General features: G+C 42.3%; 1 protein-coding gene across 1 annotated transcript in view; it reads right to left on the reverse strand.

The window, feature by feature from the left end:
• Positions 1-1124: 1124 nt before the first annotated feature.
• mrpl23 (mitochondrial ribosomal protein L23) overlaps positions 1125-26000 on the reverse strand; it is a 49915-nt gene continuing 25039 nt past the window's right edge. The window contains exon 5 of the mRNA XM_085359053.1: positions 1125-2105. Coding sequence (XP_085215179.1) covers positions 1941-2105 — 165 coding nt within the window. The 3' untranslated portion in view covers positions 1125-1940. The remainder of the gene's footprint in view (positions 2106-26000) is intronic.

Raw genomic sequence — 26000 nt, forward strand, 5'->3', positions numbered from 1 at the left:
AAATGGTTACTGGACTTCCTGACCAACCGCCCCCAACATGTCCGGCTGGATAACTGCTGCTCATCTACCATTTCTGTAATATACTCACATATCTATATTATTGCTAATATATATTGTAATATATCTATATCACTAAAGCACTTCTGGATGGATGCAAACTGCATTTCGTTGCCCTGTACCTGTGCATGTGCAATGACAATAAAGTTGAATTCTATTCTATTCTAATGTGCAATGTCTCTGCAGTTAAAAAAATAAAAATGTATCCCCAACACTACATAACCACCACTGTCAGCAGGCCTTAAACAGAGATTTAATGTTAGCGGCTCACTGTCAGATTGTTGACAGTTGCTGTTAATGTACCAATGCATGTATGTGACTTTAGAACAAACAGGGCTTCCCCGTGACAAAGAACAAGAGGACAACAGGAACAGATAATTACTTGGAAAACACCACAACTTGATTTCCCAACTTTCATGTGGGGTCTGTTCAGGCCAGGGGGAGAGCGAGAAAAGGAATTTGGACTCTCTCTCAGTTGGTTAAGCAGCTGTTTCTCTGGAGGTTCAGGTTGGGCAACAAGAGAGCAGAGTAAAGAAAGAAGAAAATAAAAAAGTGAAAAAGTGAGAACAAGGGAAAGAGTGAGAAACGGAGGGGCTGTGTAACTGGAGGCTTGTTTCATTCCAAATCAGATTGCTTTATAGTAACACAGGGGGTGAGTGGTTCCAGGCAGCAGACAAAGGGCCAACAGGATCAATATTGACATTCTCCTTAGTGATAGATGAGTTGGCTGGGTGAGGTCAGGGACTGGACCTTTGTATTAGCCAGAGAGCATTAGTGGTCACGGCTGGGGGACACTTACAGTAACCTTGGCCTTTCAGTATAATGGAGGGTCTGAGGGTGCCCAGGAGAAGTCCCTCCCTTTTATGGGCTTTATTACCGTAACGGAGCTCCATCCTCCACTGGCCCGATTCAAACACAGATCATTACTTTGTCAAAACAGCTACCAGACCACATTGGCACTTGCGCAGGCAAACTTGTGCAACAAACAGAATCTCAAGGTGGCTGTTTTTCAACACAGCAGTCGTGGGAGATGAAGAAAGGACAACACAAGACAAAGCAGAGCAAGTGACTGTTTATTAGGTCTTATTCCAACAGCATGTACAATAGGACAGATTCACTGGTAAGTCTTGCGCGGTAGGCAAAGATACACACACAAAGTACAATCTTTTTCCAGAGTTACGGCAAGATGGGCTACCACAAAATGCTGCAATATAACCCTCCTGTAATTTCCATGTGCTCGCTTTGCTCAAACATTTTAATTGTTGTTTACCTTAAGTGGTCAATTAATCCAAGGCAAACTCATAAAAGAGAGAAGGCTGTGGGCTGCCCAGATAGTCAGATCCAACTAGCCTAAGAATAATGGCTACTAGGGACATCACAGTCATTGGTGGGAAAGAAGAAGATCATAGTGGAGGGATGAGCATAATAGGAAAAACACAGTAGGGGTGCAGGGAGAAAACCTCTGAAACAAAAAAAAAAGAGAGAGAGAAACAAAGCGAGGAGGTGCAATTACACTGTTGCCAAAGAGATGGTGGTAAAAAGGAGAGGAGGTGGGAAAAGTAGAGTGTGAGGAGGAAGAGAAGAGGTCATCTGAGGTGATAGAAATTTGGTGAGTTGGGTTCATCAAAGATGGAGCTTGGCCACTCTCCTCCTCCTCGGATTCTGTTCTGGCTCGGGTTACTCAGTTGACGCCTCGCAAACACAAACACAAACACACACACACGAAACACATGGCTGCAGTCTCCCACGCACATGCTCGTTCTTCTTTCATGCACACATATAAGTGTTTCTTACAGAAACAGAAGTATCATCAAAATATTTTAAGTCAATGCATGTTGATCCCTATGAAATGCACACATACACGCATAGTCTGTCAGTCTGTCTCAGAGTCCAAACCACTCGGTGACCCCTCCTCTCCTGGGGTCGAGTTTCTGCCTCTGCTTTTCGTCCTCCATGAACTTCTCCTGCATCTCCTCCATAGAGCCCTCAGCCGGTGCCCGCTCTTTTTCTGGGAAGATGTCAGGAAAAGTAAATGTCTGGCCCAGCGCCTGATGAGGAGGCAAAGACAGAAAGCACAGAGAAAATTTTTAGCTTAAAAAACACTGTGTTCTTACTTAATGAGAGAAATCGGTTGTTTGTTAAGACTCAAAAACCATCAATCTTGTAAATCACTTTCTGTGTAACAAATATGTCAAACTGCACCTTCCTAAAATAAATCACAGTTCTTTGCAAAAATGAAGGCGAGTGTGTCACCATTCTTGCTCTGTTACTCTTCATATGACACAGATGCTCACTCACTCTCTTGTCTTTAGTTTTTTTAGCTCTCCTCTCCTGTCCATTTCTCTGGTCTTGATTTATTCAGAGGGAAAAGATGGTATCCATTATTTATTCCATACTAACCCATTTCTAGCCATAACTAATGCATCTCTGGCAAAATGTAGCCTGTGTCATGTTGACATAGAGTACAGTACAGACAGCACACATATGCATGCATGCACACTCACTTGCACACAAGTGCGTTCACACACAGAGACAGGTCATGCATGCAGACATGCAAACATATCTACAGCCTGTCTCTCTGAGCGTCCCTCGTGGACACCTGGCAACAAGAATTCAGTTGAGACTGATAACAATAGAGTCAAAGGATCAAATGAGGGGAAAATGCAAGAACATGTCATTTTTATCACAGGGCATTTACATGTTAAGCAAAGTGCTATAACTTAGTAGTTTCCCCAACAACAGTAGAACATCTACCAGAGAAATATAAAAACCCAATCCTCAATATATTTGTCAATACATCTAAAACACTAAAAGAACCTACATGATCAATTCTCTCATAGAATCAAATTACAGTGAATCACAGAGAAAATAACCTTCACCCACAAGAGTTATACATCTGTGCTTAGTTACATCTGAAACCCATTCTTAACTCTTCTTAGTTGAACCCAGACACCTCGGGCTAAGGCCACACCACTACAGTCGACCCCCGGAATTCGCGGGGATTAGGGACCACAACTGCCCACGAATTGCTGAAATCTGCAAATACCTCTAAAAATGCCTATTTTAATTTTCCCGTGAGCTTTGTGTTAGGAATCTGCGCGTTGTTTGGCAAATCTTTTTTAAGAAAAAAAACAAAACAAAACAATTTACTGATATTTTGGTGTTTTTACATTAATGTTAATATTTGAAAATTAGTCAATTTTTTTTAATCATAAGAAATGTATTTAGTCACTAAAATAAAATGAAAATAAAAAATATTTTAGCGCTATAGAAATCCGCGAATCCACAAATACTGAACCGCGAATAAGCAGGTGGTTGACTGTATTGCCACTGCTGTAACTACAATTGATAAAAAAATAATTAAAATCTACCGAAAAGGTGCTTTTCACTAACCTCAAACAGTGCATACAAACCTAAATTATAGGTTAGAACATGACTACAGTACATACCAGGGCTGCCACGATTAGTCGACTAGTCATGATTACATCGACTATCAAAATCGTCGACGACTAATTTAATAGTCGACGCAGGAATAAGTAGTAGGATTTAAGAGTGTAATAACGGACTGAAACAGAAGATGGCAGCACTGCATGTACAAGGATGCCAGCTGCCGTTAAACCCCGAAGAAGAAGAAGCTGTGTCCCAGAATTCATAGCGCAGCCCAGCTCAGTTGCCAACAATGGCGGCAGCTAGTTAGTTTTAATATTACTCTTATTATTCTTTCTGGGTCACAAAATAAACGTTTAACATATTTTCAGGCGAGAATGTAACTGTGTAAACCTCAAATATCTGCTCAGTTTATCAAGACACCACATATTTTCAAAAGCGCTCCGACATTTTCGGAGACGTCTGTTACCCACTAGCTCGATAGCTAGCCGGGGGCAAGGCTCACTAGAGCCCGTGAGAACACCGGACTCCCGGCAAATTGTTTTCAAACCCACCGCCGTCTTTCGCTACTCAGGTTAAATATATATAAGTCACTTAGATAACTTAAAAATTTTATTTTTGGCTTTTTTTAGTATTTTATTTGTTCCTGAGTAAATCGGTTTGGCTGAGATTAAAGTTATAGTTTTCACATTTCTGATTATCAGAAGTGTGAGATGCTCGAGAATATACTCGAGTGTCCTGTTATATTTTAGATAGCAAGGAGTTTATTAAATTTCACCGAAACAATCTGCAAATTTCATAAACTATCATCTTGTCTCTATTTTTAGTTAGCACATACCTTAAACACTTAAAGCTGTAAGCTAATGATAGTTATATAAGAGCAGATGCATGCTTGTGCAATAAGCTGTACGTTTTATGTCCAATGGATGCATGATCTGATTAGTTGACTAATCGCAAAAATAATCGGTGACTAGTCGACTATCAAAATAATCGTTTGTGGCAGCCCTAGTACATACAGATCAAACTAAATGTTTGATCTGGGAGCACTGTGACAGTTCTGTTTTAAAGCTAGCCAGAAACAGCAGAAAACCATGGTGGTAGATGATGCCGTCTGGGTGAAGCAGGAGCATTTCTTCATAAAGACAATTTCCCAGGAAAGGCATTTCTACTCTACCTGAGCCCTCAAAGCTTTAAACAACTTACCTCATTCACCCATTCATACAAGCACTTTTTTGTGCTTTTTCTAAGCAAGTGCCTTTCTATCTAACATTCACAGACATTCATACGGCAATATTGAAGCAGCAACCTGTGTAAATGACCTGCTCTACCTCCTGAGCTACAGCCAGCACTGTACCCACCCCTGCATCCGGGCAAGAAGACACGATACCTGGATGCAGCTCGTCTGTGCCAATTACTCAAATTCTTGTTTTGTCTGAAACTCACTCATCCATTTCTTAATAACCGTTCGACATTATATACGTTTTAAAACTTTAAAAACGTAGTAGAACTTAGAGCTGCACGTCATCGGCATAGCAGTGGAATGTAATATTGTCTCCCTGTCTAATGTGACACAGCGGCCACACACACAAAAAGACAGGTCCCAGTATAGACCCCTGGGGGATTCCACAGTTCAGTGCACAGTATTGAGAGCTGTGGTCACCAATGAAAACAAAAAATGTGTTTGGCACAACGATACATTCAGACAATGGTTCTGCTTGCCAAAACTGCTGCAGAGGAGTGATAAAACAAAACACTGTATCAATTGCTGCACTGAGTAGTACTAGAACAGAACATTCACTACTATCAGCAGTTAAGATATCATTTGTAATCCTAATAAGCACGACATCACTTCTTTGATGCTACATAAAACCTAACCTTTTCAAAGATACTGTTATGATGTAATGCTTCAACAAGCTGTAGACAGACGATCTTAAAGTGTTTTGCTATAAAAGGTCATTTGTTATCCAACTACTCTGTGGTAGCCCAAACCTGTGGATAGCTTTGAGGGAGCTAGGAGGTGGCTGAGAAATCAAGTTTTTGGTTGTGGCTCCAGAGGAAGGATAGCAGTTTGGGTAAAAACCAAAAAGGCAGCTATAGGGGATGGCAAGGAAACATCACCTATATGTCCTCCTGCCTCCAGCTGATGACCCTGCAACTGACATTCTAGGAGTGGCGGAGGTGTGACAGGATTAGTGCCAAAGCAGGAGAAACATCTCAGCCATACAAGAATTTACTACTCCTGCCACCACTGCTATTACTGTTGCTGCTGTTACTGTGTTTACTACTTTAATTACTGGTACTATCCATCACTATTGCTACTGTGACTGCAGCTGCTGTTGTCATCAAATTAACCAAATCTACTTGCACATAAAAGCTGAGCAAGTGTGACAGTAAAACAGTGAAACAAACGGTTTAATTGGATCCAGTTAAAAAAATTTTTGCAGAAATCTACATTACCACTTGCTGTCTACCTTTTTTCCCCACCTGATGTATATTATTCTTCCATATTTGCTCTTTTAACACCATGAAATTATGAAGAAAATCATGTAATTATACAGATAACATTGTTGTCCCATCTTTACAAGTGCTTATTTCTAGATGACCACAGAGCACGCACACCAAACCCAGGCAGAGTTTATGCACACTTGTAAATATTTATACTAATAGATTATTCTGTAAGTCTCATGTATCTTTATGATATGCTGTTTGGGGTTTCCAAAAAAATGAAAATAAGGATCATTAAAACTGTAGTTTACACTATCAGCTTCCTCTTCATAATAAAATCCACTTAAATGAGGCCTGCTACAATAAAAATAAATTGTTTCAATGAACACAATTGTCAATCAACTAAATATGTGAAACATTCTGTATGGGGTCAGTGTGTAGGCGTTAAGGAATGGTCTGGCTCTGATGTGAATGTTACTTTGTCTGTCTCCAACCCCCAAAATACCAAGAGAAACATGCATATAATTGCTGCAAAGTAGGGCTGCTCAATTAATCGAATTTTAATCACGATTACGATCTGGGCTTTCAACGATCATTAAAAATGACTGAGCCGATTATTAGCCCCTCCCTCATGCTTTACTCTCGCGCTGCTCCGTGTGGCAAATCAAGCGCACTGCTCTGCATTTCGAACACGCGTCACAACAATTAAGAGGACCCGAGGGAAGCTCGGAAAGCTAAGCAGAAGTTATTTGGAGAGGAGTGGACTGCCGTTGGTTGAAAAGAGAGGTAAAAAAAAAAAAAAAAACTTCAGTGGTGTGGAAACATTATGGCTTCGCGGAGTCAGACGTGGATCAAGTAGACACAGTGTGTAAACTTTGCTATGGTGTCGTAGCTGCACCACAGAGCAACACTGCAAAGTTTACATTTTTCATTTATTTCTTTTATTGCAAACATTTGCACTGTTATCAGTATTTGCACACTATTTTATATTATTTTTTAAAGTCATTATTCAATACATTGTTATTGTTAACCCTTTAAAGCCGGTCAGAGCAGCATGCTCGTTTTGTATAACTATTTTTAAATCCCTGTAGAACCTGAACCGCTAAGCTAGCACAATAAATTTTTTTCCATATGAAACCAGAGGAGTTGTACTTACATCTTATGCCATCAGCTTGTCCTAGGTCACGGTTTCCTTCCACATATAGCTTTGCAAAAATTGCATAAAAAGCGCTTGCAGGAACAAAAACATAATATTCCAGAAACACGCTTTGCCGATCCGATCAGCTGTTCTTAACACTTCCCACATTGAAAAAGACGTCAATGCGAACTATCGCAAGTGACGTCATTTTCGCGGAAAATGTAGTTTTTTACTTGTAGGCCTTAGAACTCGAATTGCACTGCTGGAAATAGTTTATTTTGATGCACATGCACATTCTTTGCAAATTTGCATCATAGGATTGTTTTTTTGTTTTTCCTGCAGTGTATATAAAAATTGCTGTATCTCCAAAAATAAAACTATGAAGACACTCAAAATAAATTTCCTGTTGTTGTAAACTATTTTTTGCAACTTTTTTGTATTTAAAGTTTTGAGGGATAAGCCTCTTAAATTTCTCCAAGTAGAAATATATGTAAAAAAAAACAAAAACGATTTTCAATTTTTTTGTAATTTATTGCACTTTTTTGCAATTAATGTAGTTACTATGGACTTAATACATACACATTTTTAAAATATGGGCTATAACAGTTGTATTGATGTATAGCAACTTGAAATGCTCCCACAAATGGCACTACAGCATGTAAAAAAAATATTATAAGCTCTGGCGGACTTGGTTCTATGGTAGATCTTAAAGGGTTAAATAAATATCGTCAAATAATCGTGATCTCAATTTCAGTGAAAATAATCGTGATTATCATTTTTGCCATAATCGAGCAGCCCTACTGCAAAGCATAGTTTAATTCCCAGAGGGAGAGGCAACATGAAGCTAAAGATGCAGAATGAATCAGACTGTGTCTACTGTAAAAATAGCTGCGAATAAGGACAGCCTATAGCATTTTGGGCAATATGCTAAAATTTGACATAGTCCAGCAACTGGTAACTGCTGATAGATCTCAGAGTCTGCACAGTGGTGTGAAAAACTAGCAACAAACAACAAGCTTACCAAGTACAAGCTCCAGTAAGTTTATTAGTTCATAATACTGTTGGACATGAGAATAGACCCTCCACAATGGTCTTTGTTCTGCTGCACTCGACTTGGACTGTATCAGTGGTTCCCAAACTTTTTTCGTTAGGCCCCCTTCTATTTTACAAGAAAAATCTTCGCACCCCCCCAACCGCACAAACACATCCTCCAACCACACACACACACCCATATTTTGTTTTCAAACTCTATTGTGGTTTATTTCACACCTCAAACATTTAGTAGACAACTACATGAATAAACTGCAATAAATTTACAGGTAGCAATGAAATAAACTACTAACTCTTTTACGCTACGTCCACACCTACGCGGGTATATTTGAAAATGCAACTGTTTCTATGCGTTTGGGCCTTTCATCCACACATAAACGGCGTTTCGAAACACCGAAAAGGGAGGATTTTTTAAAACTCCGTATTTGCGTTTACGTGTGGACGAGGAATACAGAGTTCGTCACGCAACGTCAAAGCTATGTGCCTTTTTTCACATCACGCTGTGCGCCACGTTATTGTCAAAGTCAAAGTCAAAGTCAACTTTATTTGTCGATTCTGCCACATGTACAGGACATACAGAGAATAGAAATTGCGTTACTCTCAATCCCTAGATAAATAGCAAATGAACATTTAAATATATTTAAATATAAAAGTGATTAAAAATGCAAGTAAAATAATTAAAAAGTAAAAATTTAAATAAATACAATTTTACATATAACAAGAAAGCTATACAATATACAATATAATGGGTAAGTGACATTGAGTGTAAACCAGGCAGAGTAGTGCAAATAGGCAAATAGTGCAAATGGAGATTTGGTAATGTACGGTAAGAGAAAGTGTAACAACAAAGTCTTATGAGGTAATGGCAGTCCAATGCTCCACAAAGTGACTGGTAACTGGTGCAGGCCAGTGAGTGAGTCAGAGAGTGTGTGTGTTTGTGTGTGTGTGACAGAGTTCAGTGAGACCGTGGAGAAGAGAGGGGAGAGGGGGCAGAATTGGGAGGGAGTTAAGCTTCCTGACAGCCTGATGGATGAAGCTGTCCTTCAGCCTGCTGGTCCTGGCCTGGAGACTCCGCAGTCTCCTCCCCGACGGCAGCAGCTTGAAGAAGCTTTGCATTGGGTGCGTGGGATCAGCCGCTATGCAAAGGGCTTTTTTAGTGAGACGGGTGCTGTAAATGTCCTGGAGGGAGGGGAGAGAGACACCAATGATCCTCTCTGCAGCTCTCACTATGCGTTGGAGGGTTCTATGACAGGACGCATTGCAGGCTCCAAACCACACAGTGATGCAGCTCGACAGGATGCTCTCGATGGTGCCTCTGTAGAAAGTGTACATGATGGGGGCTGGTGCTCCTGCTCTTCTTAGTTTGCGGAGAAAGAAGAGACGCTGCTGTGATTTCTTGGCCAGTGCTGTGGTGTTGTACGTCCAGGAGAGATCCTCTGTGATGTGCACACCCAAGAACTTGGTGCTGCTCACTCTCTCCACAGACGCTCCGTCAATGGTCAGAGGAGCATGTTGGGTGTGCATTCTCCTGAAGTCCACAACAATCTCCTTCGTCTTCTCCACATTCAGAGAGAGATTGTTGTCAGCACACCACGTGGCCAGGCGTCTCACCTCACTTCTGTAGTCGGTCTCATCCCTGTTGCTAATGAGACCCACCACCGTTGTGTCGTCCGCAAACTTGATGAAGAGGTTGGAGCTGTATGATGGAGTGCAGTCATGGGTCAGCAGAGTGAAGAGGAGGGGGCTCAGCACACATCCCTGCGGGGCCCCTGTGTTTAAAATGATGGTGCTGGATGTATTACTGCCAACCCGTACTGCTTGAGGTCTTCCGGTGAGGAAATCCAACAGCCAGTTGCACAGTGAGGTGTTGAGCCCCAGCTGGACCAGTTTTTGAATGAGCTGTTGGGGGATTATAGTGTTGAATGCTGAACTGAAATCTATGAACAGCATTCGAACATATGAGTCTTTTTTGTCCAGGTGTGTGAGTGCCGAGTGGAGTGCAGTGGAGATGGCATCATCGGTTGAGCGGTTGGGCCGATATGCAAACTGGAAGGGATCCAGGGAGGGGGGCAGGACAGTCTTGATGTGTTGCATGACTAGTCGTTCGAAGCACTTCATCAGGATGGGAGTAAGTGCAACAGGACGGTAGTCATTAAAGCAGGAGGGAGATGACTTTTTTGGAACCAGAATGATTGTGGTGGCTTTAAAACATGTGGGGACGACAGCCTGGATGAGTGATATGTTGAAGATGTCTGTGAAGACATCAGTGAGTTCCACTGCACAGTCTCTCAGTACACGACCAGGAATGTTGTCAGGACCCGGAGCTTTACGTGCATTGATCCTGCTGAGGGATCTCCTCACGCTGTCCGGTGACAGAGTCATCACCTGGTCACCAGGAGGGGGTGGGGTCTTCTGTGCAGTGGTGCTGTTTTGGACTTCAAAGCGAGCAAAGAAAGTGTTCAGCTCGTTCAGCAGGGGGATAGTGCTATCACAGGTCTGTGGTGGGGGCTTGTAATCTGTGATGGTCTGAATGCCCCGCCACAGGCTCCGTGAGTCTCTGCTGTCTTTGAAGTGATGAGATATTTTCCTGGAGTACTGTCTCTTAGCCTCTCTGATGCCACGGGAAAGGTTGGCCCTAGCTGTCCTCAGGCTTGCCTCGTCTCCATCTCTGAAGGCAACATTCCGAGCTTTCAGCAGCCTGTAGACCTCTCCTGTCATCCATGGTTTTTGATTGGCCCGGACAGTTATGGTTTTCGTGACTGTTACATCCTCAATACACTTGTTGATGTAGGCAGTAACAGTCTCTGCGTACTCCTGGAGGTCAGTGGTGTTGTTATAGGTGGCAGCCTGCTTAAACATGTTCCAGTCTGTAGTATTAAAGCAGTCCTGTAGAGCCTCTGAAGACCCCTCTGGCCACACTTGTATCCGCTTACGAACCGGTTTGGTCACTTTAACGAGCGGTCTGTAAGCAGGCATTAGCATGACAGTGATATGGTCTGAGGCGCCGAGGTAGGGGAGGGGAAAAGCTTTGTAAGCTCCTCTCTGGGTGGTGTAAACAAAGTCCAGTGTGTTATTTCCCCTTGTTGGAAAGTCTATGTGTTGTTGTATTTTTGGAAACACGCACTTTAAGTCTGCATGATTGAAATCCCCAGCCAGGATGAGAAAAGCATCAGGATGGGCTGTCTGCTGCTCACTGATGTGCTGGTACAGTTCATTCAGTGCCTCATTCCTGTTGTTGACATTGGAGGAGGGAGGGATGTACACAGCGCACAGGAGTATGGCTGTATATTCCCTCGGTAGATAGAATGGCCGGCACTTAATAACCATTAACTCCAGCACTGGTGAGCAGTGTTTGCAGACCGCAACAGCATCGCGACACCAGGCATCATTGATGTAAACACAAAGTCCTCCCCCGCGGGTCTTACCTCCCGCGACGATGACTCTGTCAGCACGGTAGCATGTTAGCTGGTCGAGCTGAATGGCGCGGTCCGGGACACTGTCGCTGAGCCATGTTTCCGTGAACACAAAAGCACAGCAGTCCTTTACATTCCAAGGGAAGATATGCTTCACCATATTTTATAGTCTTTGGCTTGGAAGGAAGTTGGTTTGGAAACATATTTGGCGATGCTTCATCTCCTGCTTTGCGTTTGTGTGGGAATCCCGCCAAAAACCTGTCAATTATGCTAGCAGTGTCCAAGCATTCTTTTTTTTTTCCTTTTCATATGTGCCCCCCAGCAATGGTTCTGCGCCCCCCCCTAGGGGGCGGGCCCCACACTTTGGGAACCTGTGGAGTTCTCCGTGGCATTACCTGACAAAACCCTGGATTTCCAAGTGTCCGTGTACAACTCCTTACACTGCTTAATTCAATTCAATTTTATTTAGATAGTGCCAAATCACAATAACAGTCGCCTCAAGGTGCTTTATAATGTACAGTAGATCGTACAATAATAGATACAAACTTATGATGCTTAACGCAACAAAAAGTAAAGCGGTACCAACAATTCTGTATTAAATGAATTGTTTTAATGAGTCAGACTAGTAAATCAAAAACGATTTCAACTGCAGAACACTGGACATAAAAAATTACCAAATTTGTTCAAATTCCTGCATCTTGAGTTTGCAGTGATTGTGTTATGTGTAGAGTTACAGCTGAAACAGCAAAAGCACAGCTGTGGTCTTTCTTTGTGTATATGGTAATTTTGTCAGTGTCACAAGATTAAATTCTGGCGTGTCTTGCCCAAGTCATTACCCCTGTTTTTGATTAACACTCAGGCACCAAACCCCAGAAAATGGTATTTGGAAAAGCCTGAGTAACTCCATCCAACTATCCAAAACACATTATGGAAACTGCTATTTTGGTAGGATACTTCACACAGGCCTGAATTCATGTTACTCTCAACATGTGGCCAGTTGGGTCTGAATTCTGATACCAGATTTGAGGAGTGCCTGGAGAAAAACATGCACAACCTTCAGTCAAAAGCTACCCTGTTCTTCTGTTTCAATTTCAAACTACAGGAGGTTTTCTAGTGAGTGCAGTATAACAGTAAGAGATGACTGTGCAAAATAAGTCAGGCACAGGCAGAGAACTGCCAAACACCAGAGAAACACCTGGAAAACGCCAAGGTCTTCAGTGTCTCGCTGCACTCTCGCACACTGCCATCGAGGAATCCAGAATCCAGAACGCAAACACTGGATGAGGCCAGGAGTAAGAGAAGGAGAAAGGAGGTCAAAGGGAGAAAAATGGGGCTAGAGTATGCGAGGAAGTAAACGTGACAGGAAAAAGATGAAAGTAGGAGGTGATGAAGGAAGGGGTCTACCCCAGTCCTATAAACACAAGAGCTCACAACAACATGAACAATGAAGCAGTGAATGAAACAAGACTTCACCCAACCTGAACCAAACATTGTCGCATGACAATTCCCAGTTATACAGAGCAGTTCTGGGTACCTTATGTATACAGACAGTGAAGATTAATACCAGCCTCGGAGAGCGCGATTCACAAAAACAACAAAGCAGCAAGACTGAAATCAACAAAGAGCTGAGACTCGTTAAACAAGTCTTATTGTTGGCAGCAGGCCGCGCCCTGAGTGTGTGCGTGCATGTATGTCAACCGTCTGCTGGACACATTTTCGCAGTGAGAGAAAGTGTTGGCAGAGAGGATTCATACTTTTGTTTGAAATGTATACATCGCACCACAGCAGAGGCAAACCCCAGTCTCATCCATCTCCTGGCGCTGAGCTACAATGATCTGTCCTGGGTGTCTGTCTGACTTTCTGTGTATCTGAGTGAGAGAGGGAGTGTGTGTATGACTGCATATTGAGTGATTTATGGTGATGACCCAGTCCTGGCCAAAAAGGACAAAAGTGGAGAAAGAGGCAATATTATTATGTGTATTTCTCTTCCACATTTGTTCCTCTAAGGCTTTTATTTCTGGTACTCGTTTTGTTCCTAGATGACAAACTGAAGGAGGCGTATTTTCCCTCTCCCTACATCTTTGCCATCTTCAACGTGCTCCCAGTTGACTCAAGCTGCCATCCAGGAATATTGGGAAGCGATCCCGTACTGCCATGCAATGTAAACATACTCCTCTTACGCACATGAACAATCCATTACAACACAGTTTTCCTCTCAATGGGGAAAAGAAAGAAATGGGTGGTGGGGGGGTAAATGTTGTCATTGACTCATTACCACACCGTTTCACTTTTCCCATCTGTAGGTACATGTATACTTCTTTATTAAGCTCTAATTCAGTGCCTTGTTTTGCCCCAGGAAATGTGCATTTAGACTGTCAGTCTGGCCAGTGTCACATTTCGGGACCACTGTCAGAGATTTAACCAGTTGGTGGGGGCAGCTGTCAAATTAGGAAAACAACTGGTGTGAACATGTTTTCTTAACCGCTACATTGAGGAGGAACTGAACTGCTTGCATGTAGTTCGTGTAAGCCTCCCAGGCAACACTGTACTCGAGTGAAATGACCCCATCTGAAACCTGAGTTTGTTGAATCCATATGTGTGCTCGTACACATACACAAAGTCATGCACACGACCTAAGTAACCCTCTTTGCTGACCCCAGAGATGGGAAAACAGAAGACTAGGCGAGAGACAAAAAGAAACTCATAAAGGACAATTATTCAGTTCGATCGACCTTTCCCACTGATCTATGACAAACTGAGCATGCAGTCATAGCTTAAAAACAGCTCTAAGAATTTTTTTTGTTTTTAAAATTGACTCCTTATGGGTGAATTATTAAAACAGTTGGAGTAAGTGTCCTGTAAGAAGAGGGGGAGAAAAAAACTAAAATTAATTCAAGAAAAAACGATGGCTGTTATATTTAACTATAAAATATGAAAGTCACAGTTGCTCTGGGTGGATATGTTCAAGTGTCTGATGAAAACAGGAAAGTGCCAGGTCAGTAAAGTGACACTTTACCAGCCTGGAGCTGAATAGAACATTATGGCACAGTCGCACACTGAAGGCAGCGAAGGCTAATTCAACCTGCTTCTCTGGACTGTGACCAGACTTCATGATGTGAAAGATGATATATTAAGATCTAGATCCCGCTGACTGCTAAGGATAGAATAAGAACTATTCCAAGACTAATAATAATAATAATAATAATAATAAAAAAGAGGTTTGATTACTAAACTCCATTGAGGTAAGTTTGATTTCATTTTCCAATATCACAAATCCACAAAATAGCCTTTTTCATATCACATTTTATGTCCTCTGAAATGAAAGAAGCATGGAGCAACATTTTATTACTTTAAAGACTGTTTAACAGCTGTAAAACTACTCTCCAGGTCAAATAGTGACTTCCATTCAGATAATCTCAATAAAATCCATGTGAAAAGACCTTCTAACCACTCTTTTACAGCCTGAGATCAGCATTTCTTTTGTGCTCTCTCAAAACATCAAGCACCAAGAGTTATTATGGAGCTAAATAAGTTGTGACTGTGAGGTGGGGGTCAAGTACACCAACTTCTTGGATGACCACACTTGACCGAGTTAAAGAAAAAGGAGTTCTTCAGGTGGTTATACAGCCTCAGAGGGCTTTAAATGGTCTGAAAATCGAAACTGAGCCATTAACGCCAGCTCTTATACACTGCCAGAAAAACAATCCCCTCATTTGATAGGGGACACAAAGATAAACCGATAAGCTACAAAATCACTTACAAGTGAAAAGAATAACACGGATCATCTAATTACAATGCTGAGAAACCCTAGACCAGGGCATGTCGCTTTTATGTTGCCATGTACCACAGATGCAATTTAATGTTGCAGCTTGTTGATATTGAGCTAATCAAAAATCAAACACATGTAGACAGATGCTAATAAAGTGAGAGAGAAATCTGGGCCATGAAGAGGCGGAGAGGTGCTGACAACACGGTGAGAGGCAGTGGCTTATGTGGCTAGAAAACAATGTGGTGATGTGAGGTAAACCACATACCATGATGAGGTAAACTGTAGCAAAGGACAGACATCGCTAATAGTTGTGTGTGTACATGTGCGCAGAAGGCGTTTAAGAGACACTATCCAAACAGGCTGACAGTGATTTTTAAGGTGGAATTTAAGAGTTGTGAGCCTGTTTTCTTTCATCTTAAATACAGCCGATATAATTCCCACTTCATAAATACAAGTGAAAAGGGGCTTTTAAACAAAATTTAGACTAAGTAAAAAAAGTATAATTGATAATAATTATAGTTTAATTTCTGACTATGGAAAAAACAAACAATACTGTCACTATTGAAATGAGATACCAGCAGAAGCATTATACTGCAGTATTAGCGACATATCCACTGCCACAGTGTTAACCACCTAAAAGTAAAGGTATACCATGACTGCTGTTTAATGATTTCTTGATATCATCAAATAATGAAACGGAAAAAATATTTTCTACTTGTGAAGTTGTATCTTTGGTAAGACTTTTCAACCAGCTGCTTAAAGTCATTGCATCAGTAATGAATAACATGCACCATTTGCTCTTCCTGTCATATGGAGTGCAGCTAGCAATGCTCGGTGGAGTCATCTGTTTACATTTGGGTTGCAGATCACCAGCTGTTAGAATCTCCTCCTTTGAAGCCTGGTTGAAGTCATTGGTGGGGTTTTTATTTTTTATTTTTTACCTCAAGTGCTTTGTTGTTTCCAGCTTTTTGAAAAGTACTCTGCTTTGTTAGAGGGAGTTGAAATAGGTCCATTTTTGCCAAATGGTCATTTGAGGCCATCACATGGCTCTTGCTTTTAGACATGCCTGGACATGTGTCCTTGGGAATGTAAATACCGTATTTCCCGGACTACAAAGCGCACCTGAATATTAGCCGCACAAGCTAAAATGTGGTGATCATGGACTTTTCCACGCTGTCAGATTCCACCGGTGGAGTTGAGTATAACTTGCTTTTCGCAAGTTTATCGCCGCTCGTCATCCACGACTCCCGCTGAACGCATAGCGCTACTTTGAAGTTTGTTTTTCGCGCTACTTGTACAGCACTATGTTGCCTGGCGGATGGACATGTGACAAACATACCACTCTTGAACCCCGATACTGTGTGTCTGATCACATGCCCTTCCGCCAGGCAACGTAGTGCCGTACAACAGCGGAACAAACAAAACAAATCGTCTTACAATATGACAAAAATCATGGACAATCCATAGAAAAGCCGCACCTGACTAAAAGCCGCAGGGTTCAAAGCTTGTGCAAAAAGTAGCGGCTTATAGCCCGACAATTACGGTACCTGGAATTTACATTCTGTGCTATCATAGATATGGTAGCATGGTGGTTATCACTGTTGCCTCACATTAAGAAGGTCCAGGGTTTGAATGTGTCCGGCGCCTCCCCATGCATGTATGGGTTCTTTCCAGGTACTCTCAGCTTAGGTTAATTAGAGATTCTAGATTGCCCGTGTCTGTCTATGCATTAGCTCTGCGAAAGACTGGCAACCTGTCCTGGGTGTACCAATTTTCGCCGTGTGGTAGCTGGTATAGGTTCTAGCTGCCCTGCGACCCTGAACTTGATAAGCGGAAGACGATGGATGGATGATCGCAGATGATATGATTTGACATAGCCCTTCTCATAATAACGCTTCATACTTTTCCTATTGTTTTATATAAAAGAACAACACTGTCAGGTTGTAAAAACCAAACAAACAAAAAACCCCACACACTTAAAACGAAACTCATTTGTAATAGACCAACAGTAATGACACCAACTTGGAAAGCCTTCAAGACATCTATAGTGTTGCAAATATTTTCTTTGTGTTTGGCTGTGCCTAAATACAGTAGGTCGGTCTATAGTAGGTCAATGTGTTATCTAAGTATGTTTTCCCACGTGCACAGTATGGTTTAAATGGTTCAACTGTTAGTGTTTTAGTGCAACGTCCAAGGCAGCATCATTAGCATAAAAAGCATTTCTACTAAGATGAACAGGGGAAATCACCTGAAGTACTAGTTACAATACCTTTCAATACCAAAATCGCCAAAAAAATGTTGTCTCTCTCTTGTTGTTGTTTTCTTTAATACCACAGGTGAAAAACTACACATGGTAAATACAACTAGTGCAATAAAGGCGTATTTTGGGTTATGGTGACATGACTTTTTTTTTTTTTTCGACAATTGGCACTGTCATTGTGAAATCAGCTATGCTCTAAGAGATAAAATGTTTGCAACAGCTAATGTAAAAATAGATACTTTAGACGTTGTGGCAATGTTAATGAGATATTCTGCAACCACCCTAACATTTTCTGTGTCTTTAACTTGTGAAAATATAATGTTATCATTCCAAATAAACAGTCTGCCACCATCATGGTATCAATTTGGGTATCAAGAATATCATAGTTCTACTGGTATATTTCTTCTACATGTAAGAAATGGCAACTTCAAACATTTCGGACATAATTCCACAGTTCATGTATAAAACACAAGATGAACAGTGCATTTTCATCTGCAATTACAGAGAGTAAATGGTCAAAGCAAACTAGGCGAGGCAGGAAAGGCAATGGAACAGGGCAGGAGAAGAGATGTAGCCAGATGATTGTAAATGGCTCCTGCTGCCTGGCTCCTGGGTGTGCCACACATTCACTCTCACTTTATCTCATTGACACACACACACACACGCGCGCGCACACACACGCGCGCGCGCACACACACACGCGCGCGCGCACACACACACACGCGCGCACATACACACTCTTCTGTCCAAATGTCTTGGCAATGAACAGTTCCAGGAACAGTAATATTAAGTAAGGAGAGTGGGGATGTAAAAGAAGTACGTATTAAAAGACAAATTAAATAGCACCCAGGAAAGACAGCGAAATTAAAATGATTTTGTGTGAAAACATACAAACAAAATTAAGTTAAAAAACAGATGAAGTGTAGAAACCAAGAGTACTTTGCTATGGCTTAATTTAGGGTTATGACCCTCAGCCTCCCTCCAATTACAATAACATCTCCTCCACAGCCCTGTAATGGCCAAATAACTTGGTCAGCTTTGGCAAGCAGTAGTATATGTCCTTGCGTGCCTCATTGTCAGTCCTACTAATATTATGTCCTACCTCTACTGCCTACAATGCTGACAGATACAGTTATGCACACGCAAGGATGCAAGACTGTTAAAGTCAGTGTGCCCCAGGGTGGCTGTGGTTACAATGTAGGCGCTATATAAATACAGGCCATTTACCATTTACCATTTAATTCAACCATACAGAAAATGTCAAATTCATTTGTTGGATAAGAAGAGATCTAAAACCCTTGTGTAAACTTGACTTTGTGGACCAGGAGTAAAGAACGTTGGTGAACATCGCCTCTAGTGTCCAACTGAAAATACTTTAAGATTTATCGCTGAAACCCTCTGACATACTAGTGTAGGACATCCAGTAATACATAAGCACATACTTCTGCCCAGAGACAAATGGAGGGCGTGAGTGAGAAAGTGCATGTGTGCACGTGCGCATGCATGATAGGTTTCATGCCTGGGCATGTCTGCTCCCAGCCTGCTACTGGAGACATTGGAGCCTGGTAACAGAGCTCTCAGGAAAATATCATCACTACCTAAATACACATCCAGCCACCCACAAAGACGTTCACATCAATCTGATCTCAAACTGGACACTCAGATGATAATAGCAGAAGTAGCAGCAACAACCGTGCGCTCTCACACACACACACACACACACACACACACACACACACAAATATATCTGTCCATTATTAACAATAATGACCAACAACTAACTGAGTTCGATTTCTTCAGTTTTTCCACCATCCTCCATCATACCTTAAAGCCATATTACGCCTAAAGTTTGCCTATCTCTACTGTTCCCCATTACAGACACGCAGAAGCATATGCATAAACAGCTGTTCACCATCATTATCCCCTGCATGTATGTCAGTCACCCCCACAACCCCCTACAATGTACCCCATTTCGATTGCCAATACTTGTAAACAACCCCACCACACACACACACCCCTTCTCAAGCATCCCTTCCACCTACCCCACACCCTCCCAGCCCTAGACCAAACTATCTAGGCTACCAAACACAAACACAGCTAGACCCTTGCACAAAAAACAACACACTCACCCCTACATGCACATGAACATAAACATCCCGGCGTTGCCCCTGCCCCCCTCCCTCACTCTGAGGAATGTGGGGACCAGCTGGTGGAGAAAAAAAAATAAAAATGAAGAAGCATACCAAAACAGGAAATACATCAACACAGGCCTATCAGAACATGTTATCAAGCCGGTGGCAGCACCGCTGAGAACACGGGTGGCGCCGCGTGCTGATTGGCTGATCAAAGTGGCAGCTGTGTCATTACAGGTCTAGAGGTCAGGGGTAATCAAGAAAAGGTTACGAGCATGCGCGCTTGTGTATGGGTCGGTGTGTATGTCTGTGTTGCCATGGCTATCTAAATAAGGGGAAACTGGAGAGAATGTGGAAGGAAATGAGGGTGAGGAGAGAAGATGCTGCAGAGAGAGATAAAGCAAAAGTAAATAGAAAACAACAAAAGAAAAGACAGGAGACAGAGAGGCTGTAAGAGCCCTGAAGACTATTCATATAGTTCAAGTGAGCCGTTGATTTGTTGTGAGATTTGTTTGTCACACCAAATTACTATAGCACTGTGCTTTTGAGAGTTTCCATTGTGTTTTCGTGATAATAATTAAACCTGCCCTATGCAAATCCATCTACAGCACAGTCACTGCATTAACACTTAAAGCATCTAAAATGAATTGGACATAAGAGTCAAACATGTGAAGGCACAACTAAGAGCCTCCACTACGGTCAATAAAATTAAAAAGTAAAAAAGAAAAGGTTTGCGTGTGAGATTCCTAGACCCTGCTCTGCTCTCTATAATTCATGTTCTCTCTCTACTGAGCTCTTATGAAACCTGCACACACACACACACACACACAGCCACACACTCTCGCACAAGATTTTGCTTAGGGGTAGAATTTTCCAAATCAAGACATACAGGGAGATGGGGGGGCCTTAAAGAGAAGCCTGATTGCCAAGAAAAGCTTCTGCTTTCATAATGCTCACCACCAGCATACACACATGTCTGTGCACACATATATATGTAAACACACTAATTAGTGGATAAGCTTATGCCTTCCTTTAGATGATTTATGTGCCTACAATGCTGATAGATACAGTTATGCACACGCAAGGATGCAAGACTGTAGATAAATTGAAAATTAATTTATCGCGTTTGTTTTTAATTATTATAAAGACTTAAAAAAAAGCCTCTGTTATAGCTCAGTGCACTCTTGCGATACACTAAAAATATTAGATATATCTGACATTCTCGATTCAATCTTTCAGACGGTCGATTCCTTTATGTTTTGAATAATTGCGCAGATCTGTGCTTCATATGTAGGAATATGACAAAAGTCCTAGTGGCACTGTATATGACTCACTGTGAGCTTTTAATTTAAACCCTCAATGCCATTCTAAATAAGTGTGGACAAATCCTTGGACAAATCCGGTTTCTTATTTCAGCTGTCAATCGGAGAATTAATGGTCAACTCTCCTCAGAAAGGTGAAAAAATGAATAGCCCATTAAAAAAATAAATAAAATACAATTCTTTAAATTGAATATTTGGTAAGAAACCATGATTCAGTATAGCACCTAAGGCCTCGGTATGCGTTTAAAGTTAACTTCTGTGCTCCATGGCCTATCATAAAGGAGAAAATTCTCACAAGAATTACTAGAGGTACAAACTGAATTGAAATTGCATTTTTGATAAATCATCCCACCCAAAGGGGAAGATGAGACCGCCTCGGGAGGGAAAAGTGCAGAAGTTAAAAATGTTAATTGGCGTGATAAGCAAGGGTGAGGCCGTACAGAGAAGGGAAGGAAGCAAAGCGGCAGACGGGCAAGGCTGTGTGAGGAAAGCCTGTGTTTGCGTGACAAGGTGAAAAGGAGGAAGAGGGAGGGAAGGTGAATGGGAGCTATCATGATCCAAATAGTTGAAAATAATAAAATTCCACACAGATAAGCAAGATTTCCCTCAGCTTCACTGCCTGATTCAGCACCTCCAGTCCCATAGAACAGGGCTTCACTCAGAGTGGAGAACAGGAGGGGAGGGGCTGGGGGTCAGAGGGGTTTGCAGCAACCCATCCTGTACCCCCCTCCATCACCACCCTTTATCCTAGCCAGATACACACAGTTGCACATATATGCACAACCATACTGTGTCTATTATTAAGCAACAAGGAGTCAATAACAGATACAAGAAAAAAGGGAGACTAGTAAGAGAAGCTATACAGCAAAACGTTGCCATCTAGTGTCAGTCAAACAGAGAAGAGAGCCATACTTGGCCATAGCTTCCTTCACATAATCGCTCTGAATACAGCTGTTTTTCCTCTTCTCTTCTTGTTCCTTTTTTTCCAGCTGTGTCACAACTCCTCCATAGTTGCTACTCAGTCTAACTCAGTTTGTTTGTGTCTCTCCCTGCGCTTTTTCACTTTGAGAGATGCCTTCCATGTGGATTGAGCGGGGTGGAGAAAGCGACTGAAAGAAACATGGGAAATGAGCAATTTCGATTTCAAGGAAGCTACCACTTACTCTACAAGTGCTGGTCCAACCCCGTATCTTGTTTTGTTCTGTGGTCGTCGGGTCAGGACAGTGTTTTGGTTTGCTCCAATGCTGTCAGCGACTGGGGCCAAGGAGAGAAACTTTGACAGCTTATTTACTACTTTAAAGAGATCTTGGCCAGCAGCCACATAAACAATAGTAGAGACCTTTCACCTGTTAAATGAGATGACTGTATGGGTTAAAGATATCTGCCTTTAACTTTTACAAAAATGTGCATGTGTGTAAGTGAATCTTTCAGATGGAAAATTACACTGACACTACTATGCTAACAGTGAAATCACTGGCTTATGTGTAAACAAAACAAGCTGCTCATTTCATGACGACTAAAGGCCGGCATCGTGAGAATACCTTGTACCATCTGTGTTCCTGCTCTCCCTTCTGCTGCAAAGTTTTTGCTCATCACCTACTTTCACTACTCTCAGCCTTATGCAGACCATCTCTGACTGTATGAAGTGAGCTTTTGTCTACAGATAAAACTCTGAGCTTGAGTGGGATTTGCACAATCATACCCAACAAAAACATGAACTTACATCAACACTTAGATCCTGCCAGTGAGTCTGGATGACTGTTAATGCACATGGATATGCCATCTTTGATTCTATCAGGTTACAATGACTGGAAAACAGCAGAGACTGGCTAGACCACTCCATGACCTTAATGTGCATTTTCTTTAGCCACTCCTTTGTTCTCTTAGCAATATTGCTTTGGGTCATTGTCATGCTGGAAGACCCATCCGCAATCTCACTTCCGTGTTCTGGCTGAGAGGAAGTACTCATCCACGATTTTATGGTACATGCCCCTTCCATTGAGCCCTCAGTGCAGTGTACACTTAACAGGAAAACAACCCAAAGCATAATGTTTCCATGTCCGTGCTTGATTGTAGGGATGGTCTTCTTTGCGTCATACTCAGCATTTCTCTTTCTCCAAACACAGCAGGTCAAGTTGATGCCAGACAGCTTGATTTTGGTTACATCTGACCACATTACTTTCCCCTAAGCCTTCTGTAAATAATTTAGATGTTCCCTGGCAAACTTAAGATGGGCCTGTACATGTGCCTTCTTGAGCAGGAGGACACTGTGGGTGATGCAATTCTTCAAACCATTATGACATAGTGTGCTAAGAAATGGTGTTCTTAGAGACTGTGGTCCCAACTGCCTTCAGTTCATTTAATAATTCTTTCTGTGCAGTGTTGAGCTGATCCGTACCTTCCTGTAATCATTCTCACCAGAAACGGCCCTAACCAATCTGGCGCCCTAGGCAAGATTTTAGGTGGCGCCCCCCCTACATCAGCAGTGTAGTGTAATGTTGTAACAAATAATATTTCTATTAAATAAGCTTTACTTTGCATTTTAATTAACGTGGGATTATTTTTTGTATTTAGAAATAATAGTACCAACTTTTTTTTTTTTTCAACATTTGTGGCACTGGCGTGGCGCCCCCTGATGGACGGCGCCCTTAGCATTTGCCTATACGGCCTATGCCACGGGCCGGCCCTGATTCTCACCCCACCAGGCATGATCAAGCGCAATTAATGGTCGTTCTCACAAAGCCTCTTGCTGTTGATCTTGTAGCCAGAGGTGCCTCCAGAATTTTTTCACAGGGGTGGCCATATTGGGGGTGGGGGCAGTGCTGGGTAGGGAGTAATGATGGGACCAACAAATGCCAGAAATTGCACATGCTGAAATAAAAAGTAAATGTTTTTATTTCGGGGGGGGGGGGGGGGGGGGGGCACTCCTGCTGACATCCTTGACAGCTCTTTGAGATCTCTCTCTCTCTCTCTCCATATATATATATATATATATATTAGGGGTGCAACGATATTCGTATCGATATTGAACCGTTCGATACAGTGCTTTCGGTTCGGTACGCATATGTATCGAACAATACAACATTTGCAATTTATTTTATCAATTTTCCTTCTGACGATGCTGTCTGTGTTGAGCGCTCAGTGAATCTGTGTTCGACTACTCCGCCTAGGCTGCACTGTCCAGCGCAGATCCACTGAGCGCTCAACACAGACAGCATAGTCAGAAGGAAGAGCGCAGGGCAAGCTAGCGAGACAGAAGTTAAGCTCTCCTTGCAACAGGCAAATTGAACCTCATTCAGATCTGGCGTTTGGAATTATTTTGGTTTTCATGTGACGTATGACCCTGAAGGTAAGCGAGTCATGGACTAAAGTAAAACAGTAAGTTGGATGTGCCATGCAATGCTCAATTACATTGGTGGGAGCTAGTGTGTTAGCGCAGTTAGCTCGTTAACGTGTTGACACCGTCCAGCCCCACGCACGGGGCGATCCGCGGTAGCTCGTTAACGGAGATTTGCCGTGTTGTGGCGTTAACTGTCGATTTTTGAGAAAATTAAAGGATTTTAAGTGTGCCTTATAGTGTGTAAAATACGTTATACAGAAGAAAAGAATATATCGCGATATATATCATTACCACACATGCTTCAAATTATACCGTGATATGGATTTTAGGCCATATCGCCCAGCCCTACCCTGAGCACATCGGCTTGAGTTAGCCTTCAACTGGGCCAAGTGGTGCATAAAAGCAGTCTGATTTTAAACACATTAGTCCCACTGAAAGCCAGTCAGGCTTAAAAGCAATCTGATTTACTGAAGATTTGTACCGCTGTTTTTGTCACCTCACCACCAGCACCCACCACCCAGTTTCACACACATAGAGCCTCTTTCCCCTCCCCCTGATTGCTCTGCCCAGTCTCTGGACCTCCCTGTTCTGGCACGGCTCCATCATGGCCTTGGTCACCTCCCTAGCTCACCCTTAAAGCCCCTCATACTTGTACACACTTTCCCACACACAATGCACATTTCACACATGCAGAAACAGCCCCCCCCCCCCCCCAGTACTGGGGTGCCCCCTAAGCCTAAGGAAAATGGCCGTCACGGAACCCTGCAAAACGGGAGGCCTCCCCTCAACCACAAACCTAGAGTAAGGAATGAGAGAGGGAGCAAACGTATTACTGCTGCAATATTAGCTGATGTGCAGGGGGAGGAGGGGGGAGACAAGGATGAGGGTAGTAGAACGGGGGTACCACAGTGTGAGCATCTACCCACAGAAAACTCTTCCACATGTGGAGTCAATTAGGCACAATCTTGTTTTCTACCAACTGCTGCAAAAGAAACAAGAGTTTTCTGGGCCTTTGTGTTTGAGAGTGTGTGAACGTGTGCGTACGTGTATACTTAAGAAAGTTAAGTACTATAGGAAAGGGTGAGGAGAAAGCATGTTTTTTACAAAAATCAGCCAGAGAATTTAGACAGGGTTTTGGTTTTTATATCTAGCCATTTAGCAGCAAAGAGACAGCAAATCTTCATTTCTGCATGCAGTTAAGTGTGCACGACTTGACAAACCTGCAACATGAATGTGACTAGGGAGCAAATGACACTCAAAGAAAAACATCTATCCTCTAGGGCTCATTATGCATGAATGATGCACATGTCACAGGTGTGTGTACCCAAGTGTGCGCAGTGTTCTGCATCCTCCTACCTACAATGGTGGTGCATGTCTGGTGAGACAGAAGCGTCACTACTAACTGTGCTGGGAATTCCTGCCACACACAAAATCACAAGCCACTGCCTTAGTGTTAGACAAGAGGAAGTCTCCCCTTTAAAAGATTCATGGCTGCTTCAATTATGTATCCTCTTTTTCATCCTCTTTTGTCATGTTTAGACAGTTTTCATTATTCATCCATTTCAAGATTGATGGCACCCGGTCGGGTGGGCGGTGCAGTATATACAAGTGTCTACCCCAGTGTTGATTTACCTGGGCAAGATCAAAACAGCAGTCACAAAACAAAAATTGCACAAAACTTGCTTTT

The sequence above is a fragment of the Diplotaxodon limnothrissa genome, linkage group LG7 (assembly GCF_057381915.1).
Source record: "Diplotaxodon limnothrissa isolate DT_005_m linkage group LG7, D_limnothrissa_male_GT1.1, whole genome shotgun sequence".
Classification (NCBI taxonomy): Eukaryota; Metazoa; Chordata; class Actinopteri; order Cichliformes; family Cichlidae; genus Diplotaxodon; species Diplotaxodon limnothrissa.